Genomic DNA, 7277 nt, shown 5'->3' on the forward strand with positions numbered 1-7277 from the left:
AAAGTCATGTTTTATATCAATAGAAAGCTCTATTCTTTAGCTTTACAATGGTTTTCGAATTTGTATTCTAAAATAACTAGGAGAGAAGTTACAGTCATTTGTATGTCAGAACTTTTTGCCTTTTTCGTATTTTTTCAGTTTTTAACAGCCCTGTATTTCGTAAAATTTTTAAAGTAGAATTCCAAAAATTGGCAGGATTAGTTATCTTGTCATATGTGTCCCTCACACCAAATTTCGTTAAAATCGGAAATGGTGAGGTCAAGAAGGTGATTGATCTGATATGGAATTGCCCGTATGCTTGTTCAATCTGCAATCCAAAAATAGCATGAGTGTTTTTTTTTAATTACTATTTGCATGTTTTACGTTGATTCATTACTTTTTGTCCCCCCCCCCAATTATATATATATGTATATATACAGTAAAACCCTTCCTAATGGACACCCCTCTTACGCGGACAATTTTTAATTCCCCAGTTCCAAGGCAAATAACATTATTAAACCCGTCCTGCAGACAGGCCTTTATTGCGGGCAAAAAAAAAAAAAAATCTCCTGTTAGTATCTGCATTAGAGGGATTTTACTGTATGTAATATTCTAACTCCTTAAAATCAAAGACAGTCATCGTAGTAAAAGCATTGGATCAGCAGAGATCTCTGCAGTACTTTTCTTCCTCAGATTCCGGCGAGCTCCCCCTGTACAATTCAAGCTCTGTGCGATAGTCTTTCACACCGGTCTCCTCCTCTTTTGGTTCCTGGGCGGCAGAAATCCAAGCTTCAGGGGTTCCCTGTTGAGAATTCTGCACTTGGTCGTAGTCAATATAATTGGCAGCTGCATCTTCCTGGAAGAAATATATGCATGTTAACTTCAAATAATTACAATATATAAGAGGGACCTCAACATGAAATTGCTCAATGTGTCAAAATGTAAAAAATATATAATGACAATACCATTTTATTGGTACATAAATAGATGTCATCATGGTACTGAAAATAGCCTTTAATTTTTTCTCATTGGCCTCAGGGCTGAATTACTGAATAGGCATCAAGGCCACCGTCTAGGGTCTATGACATTTAGCGGCCTACAAATGGCTAAAATTGTTTAAGCCAATGTCTAAAACTGTAAAGTTTGACTGCAAAAGTTTCTAGCCAAGGGCCACCCAATTATCTTAATCCGGACCTGATTGGCCTTTCAACGAAATTAAAGGCTTTAAAGTGCAGGGTGTTCAACAAAGAAGAACACATTTGAGATTTGCAACTGAACTATGCAACATTTTATGCTTTTTTCAACAACACTTATCTCATCTAAGACCCCTTTTACAATGGTGATCCGATTTGGCCAGTTACGGCCCTGGTAACAGTTAAAAATGGGGGAACAATGCAGCTTGGAGATGTCGAATTTCTTAGTTTGCACAAACAGAAAAACACCATTTATGTAGCTGCCATATTTGTTCATCATACTCAAAAATAATTTCACATTTTAATGGAACTTTTCATCTTTAGTGAGATATATTTGATTGGAGGAATACTTTACATTTTAATGGAACTTGAAACAGCAGGAGAAATTTTTGTTTCTCGAATTAAGCTGAGGTGAAAATATGGCAATTCAGAAGTTCTTCTTGTAAATAAATTATAAACTCGGTAAAAGTTTTTCAAAAATATAAAAAGAAACTGAAGCCGCTATCTTGGCGAACAGCAGCAGAAGACTGAACATAACACTTTCATTTCTTAATAATAGATCTTTCCAGGCTACTTTCCGTAAAAGTAAAAGAAGGATGAAAAAAAGCATGAAAGAAAGCTTAATGCATCTTAAAAATATTGCTAAAAACAAAAAAAAAAAAGTCAAACACATATAAATAAATAAAAATCGAAAAATTAAAAAAATAGATCTGGGAAAGTCCACCTCATTTCCATCCTTCACTTTTTCATTTAAATAATTTTTTCTTCAATTTTGGGCAGTTAAAAATAACATAGGAAATAAAAGCTCACATAGGAAATTAGGGAACTTTTCGGGTTTCGTTCTACACAGGTTCAGGAACTAACCCTGAAATATTCAGCTAATTATAAATTTGTATTGCCTCAACCCTATATTGAGCTATAAACTTTTCTAAAGCTAATTTTAAAACTAGCTTAAAAGCCACATTGAAATCTATTTTCAAAAAAAAAAAAAAAGGACACGTTGTCTAATTTTAATGCCAGATACAACTTACACCTTGCTGTTTCAAATATGACGTTTAATAACTCGGTTGATTTTGGATCAAAAATGTTGCTGAAAAATGGCACTACGTAACAATAAGAAACATCAAATTATATGTATGTATTTACAGCCTATACATTAAATCTGAAAATTAGCGGTCGCCACTCGCCATGTGGCGATTAAAGTTGCGAAAGTGGCGATAAAAAAATTTGTCATTGATCACCACCTCCAGTTGCTGCTCTTGCTCAGTCCTATCTTTATCGTTTAGTTTAATTTTGCTTTTCGGTTGATACACGAGTTTGCGATAGTAACGAAAATGTAAGTTTTCTGAAATTTCCCTTTGAATTTCATAAATTTTGCCCTACCTGTTCCAAAGATTTCTTTATTTACTCCCTAAAAGAAGGAAGCGCGAAAAAAGTGCAGACCTCATAACTATACTTGTGTTTTCCTTTCTTTCTCTTTAAATGGCAGGTTTAGTATTAAATCTTAAAACTTTTGTCTCTTTTCTCGCTGTTTTAACCAGTGGCTGTTTCAGTTTACCAGTTTTCAGCTTTTTTTTTCATCCATTTCGTTTACCCATCACCTGCAATTACTATGCGCATTTTAGTTTTTTTTTTCCATCCTTAACAAGAAGTGGAATTTTTGCCAGCAAAATGCTTATCAATGGTGACTAAAGTGCAATATTTTGATTTTTGATACACACCAATATTAAAATTTTAACAGGAAATATCAAATTTAAAATAATCTCGTGTTTAACTAAGAAAGTTTAATTAGTTATTAACACCCCTAGATATCAGATAATGATGAAAAACGCCTTTGTTTACGTTTACATCAATGAACTTTGGAGATGACAAAGAGACATAAAACTTTAATAACCTCAGCTGCCGCCAGAACAAAATCCTGGATTTGCCACTGCTGCAAGCCTATGTTTAATTATTGATGAAATGAATATTTTAATTTTATTGTTATTTGAAATGCACTAATAATTTTGATAAAATGGGTGGGGGGCGAAAAAGAGAATGAGCTAATGAAAATTTTAAATCATCAATCTTATTCAATAAATACCAGTTAATGATACTCTAGTGGTCTAGTGCGATGCTACAAGTATTAACAATTTAATTTTATATATTTTATTCTCGATATCATAGATGCAATGTTATCAAGTTTATGAATTGTGAATGTTTAACACAAATTCATTTTTCTTAAGATTTGAAATAAACAGAAACATGTCGTGCAAGATTTTTAATGTCTTTTACCTGTCATATTTAAAAACTAAAAGCGTTTTGCATACATCTTCTAGGACATGCTCATGAATAGTTGGCAGGTTACAGAAAACAATGTTTAATATACCGCTCATGCACAAAAAAAGTAACACAACTCAAAACGCATATTTTGCGGTTCATTTAAAAATATATAACAGTTTGAGATGTTGCTTACAACAGGAAAAACATCATAAAGGTCTCTATGGTTTGCAAAATGAATTATTAGTGCTCTAAAACCAAACTTTTTCCTCATTTTGCATCTGTACTAAAAGGTTTATTTTTATTTTGTTTTATTTATTTTATTTTTTTTAATCTCTTCTGTAAAATTTTATGCTTTTTGGTTGTGCCACCGTTCTTGTGTATGAGCAATATTCTGATGATATTTTTTTTCATTATTAATAAAAATTTGAAACATAGTTGCAGTTTTAAAAAGTAACTACTAACTTGAAAAAGTGGCCACTAATAAAACTGAGTTTACCGACCACTGGCTACTAACCAAATTTCTAAGTTTTCAGCTTTACTATACATTGAACTCAAAACTTAGTAGTCATCAGATATTCAAATTCACAAATAGAATTTAAAAAAAAAAAACTGCAATTTAAGGCATAATTAATGTATTTATTGTCTTAGCATTTCTAAAATTCTGCTGGTAAATTCAATATTTTAACATAAACATGTTATTGAAAACAGCTTTCAGAGGATTGCCATTTAGAAAAATTATATTAAAAAAAAAGATAGCCAGGGATTGAGACTTTTAATGACACACAATTAACAAAAGCAGAAGAACTGGCACATCTGTAAGTGCAAGGGAAGGTAGGATTTATACAGCATTTTCAAAAGCTCTTTTTGAAAATTGTAACTTGTCTGGATGGGAGTTTAAAATTTAGCGCTCCCCCCCCCCCCTTTACCAGTATCTAAAATTAAAATCTGAATTTAATATGCTCAATTTTTTTTTTTTTTTTTTTTGAAAGTCAATTGGGAATTATCATCTGAAATTATGTTGTGCACAGTTTAAAACACGTTAATATGTTAATTCTGTCTACATTTCCTGTTTTGTGGTTCTTGAAATGTCTATTTATCAAAGTAACTGGGACTGAACAATGACAGAGTAAAGTATTTTCCTGTACATTATCCACGGAGGGGTATAATTCGAAGCTCCTAAAATCGGACTGAAGAGGAAAAAAAAAATCTTTGTATAATCCGCGGATAACACAATGCAAAAAAATGAAGTTTTGATTTGACATACAATTTATGCAACTAGATTAAAAACATGAAGTAATAACTTTTTAGGTACATTCAATATTCAAAAATAAAATAATCTAAAAAATAAAGATTACTTCTCGAAATTGTCATTACAGTACGCTAATAACTTGAAAACAAAGAGTCAAGAAAAGAGCAAACGGTCTAATCTTGTGCATATGAAGGCTTCTTCCTTGACTGTATGTTGTTTATTTTACCTAGCCTGGATCACGTAAGGAGAACATTCAAGCTATGTAAAATAAACAACATACAGTCAGGGTAACGATCTCTAATGGCGAATTCTGCCGTAAATATTGAGGTTCAATGCGTTGGTATTGAGAAAAAAAAATGGACAGATAATCTGCAGCAGAGTATAATCCGCACCTCATTAATTTTTCTTTTTTAATAGATAATCCGAGGATTATATGCAGGAAATATGGTACTTAATGCTCATCTAAAGCATAAGGTGCAACCAACAAAAGAAATGAAACTTTACCATTCTTTTCAGCAGAAACTTAGACTTTCTTTCTGATTGCACGGAATTCGCATTTTCCTTCTTGTGGGAATCTGAAATATTCATAGCATAAATAAATATTATTTTAGAAAAAGGGTCCTCCATACATTTAAAAAATCCAAAATTAAAAAAGAGAGAAAAAAAAAAACAAGAGGAGTCGTAAAAAAGTAGTTTTAAGTTTAGCTATCCCTCATTCATGTTAAAATAATACCTTCAAACAGTTCTTTTATGCTTTACTCCTGCCAAAACAAACAAACAAAAAAAAAAGGGCTGAAACTTTACTTTTTCAATATGAAGCTATGTTTTTCTCTAAAAAATAAATAAATAAATGAATGAAATAAAAAATAGCCCAAAAAGATTAGGCCGGTGGATCCTATGCTTTCAAATGTAGTATGGTAGAACCTCGCTTATCAGAACTAACTTGGATCAAAGGCCATCCGGATAATCCAGGTAGTATGGAAAATAAGCAAAACAAATCTAAATAGGCACACATTTTTTATTACACAACAAAAACAGTGCTTTGTAACGTAACAAAGTTATACAGGATTGTTTCGCACATTCTACAGTTTATCATTTATATTATTCAATCAAACATTATTATTTATAGTTCAGCTGCAGCGATGTCGGACAGAAACTGCAAGACCACCATGATTTTTTTAGATTGCTATAATTTATTTTGCGATCAATGCAAGTTTTATTTATAATTGAAATAAAAAGCCAATATTTGGTGCACTTGTGGCACAGCTACCATAATTTACAATTATAATTTGTGTGAATATAAATTTTTTTTTTAAATCTATAAATTTGTTCCAGATTAACTGGAAATCCAGATATCAACGTGGTTATACTATACTCAAGAAAACTTGCTTTAAGCAATATTGTGAAACTTTTTCTGCTTTAACTGAAACCAAATAAGTTCACTAAGTTTTATAATTTATCTTTTTCTGCATGGTACCATGTACTGTTCTCGCATCCATTTCTGTCTGCTTTTTCCAACAACAAGGAAAAGAATTTCATTTTCCGTGGCATTTTAAAAATACAAATTACTATTTGCATTTTTAAAGCAAAAAGGTAGTGACTAAATTTTAAAATTATACGAGTAAGAAATAATTCAACTTCATGGAACAGAAATACAAATCAAATGAGACTGTTCAGATTGGAAAAACAAGCAACCCCAGACCACAAAAAGAAAACGTCTAGACCACAACAAAAGATAAGCACGATAAAAATAAATGTTACTTCTCACATGGAAAATTTTGCTCCAGATATTTTTTGAACCAAGAGCTTATTTTTGGGTAACATCCAACTCCACGCATTGTATTCTTTTGTTTCAACAAGCTATGATACCTTTAACCCCCCCCCCCCCCCAATAGAACTACAATTTGAGAGGAGAGAACATTTTCCCCTCTTGGTTTACACATTTTTCATTTCTTTTCAAGGGGAAGAAATTTAAAATATGACCTCTTATTCCCCTAACTAATTTTTTGCAACACCTGCTAGCTGCACAGCTGTTTTTATTTTATTTTTATATCTTTTTTTCAGAAGAGGAATGAGTGCAAGAGTTGTAAAGTATAGATAAAACTAACAGCTTTATATTGAGCATATGTTTTGGTTAACTGCTCCCCTCCCCACTCCCTTTTCAAGAAAAAAGGCAGCAGCAGCAAATGTTTTTCTCTTTCTTTTTAAAGAAAACTTTCTTCGGATCTACCAAATTTATTATATCCTAAAACATAGGAATATCATCATGAAAAATTTCATTTTTAAGTTGAATTTTCTTTTTCTACACAAGTATGAAATAAAATAATGGAAATTTTAGGACAAAACTTAGAAATTGAGGAAGTTAAGGAAAAATTTGCAATTTTAAGAATATTCCTTCCCTTGTATTAACACATAATCTGTTCTGCAGTTTAGAAGGTTAGCTAATAGAAGTTTAAGTGAATTAAACCAGTCAGAATGAAATTAGTAGACAAGAAAAATACTTAGTTCTTACTTTCATTTTTTTCTTGCTCTGTCTGGAAGAGCATGTCAAAGAATTTTGCATCGTCATCACTACTGTCAGATGGAAAAAAACC

The 7277-nt window shown here is 31.7% G+C and overlaps 1 protein-coding gene across 1 annotated transcript in view; it reads right to left on the reverse strand.

Moving 5' to 3' along the window:
* LOC129224297 (uncharacterized) overlaps window positions 1-7248 on the reverse strand; it is a 34464-nt gene extending 27216 nt beyond the window's left edge. Inside the window, exons 1-3 of the mRNA XM_054858731.1 lie at window positions 7196-7248; window positions 5188-5258; window positions 660-835 (exon numbers count right to left, since the gene is read on the reverse strand). Of these exons, the coding sequence (XP_054714706.1) occupies window positions 660-835; window positions 5188-5258; window positions 7196-7229 (281 nt within the window). The 5' untranslated portion in view covers window positions 7230-7248. The remainder of the gene's footprint in view (window positions 1-659; window positions 836-5187; window positions 5259-7195) is intronic.
* Window positions 7249-7277: the final 29 nt, after the last annotated feature.

This window comes from Uloborus diversus, chromosome 6 (genome assembly GCF_026930045.1).
Source record: "Uloborus diversus isolate 005 chromosome 6, Udiv.v.3.1, whole genome shotgun sequence".
In the NCBI taxonomy this organism is placed as follows: domain Eukaryota; kingdom Metazoa; phylum Arthropoda; class Arachnida; order Araneae; family Uloboridae; genus Uloborus; species Uloborus diversus.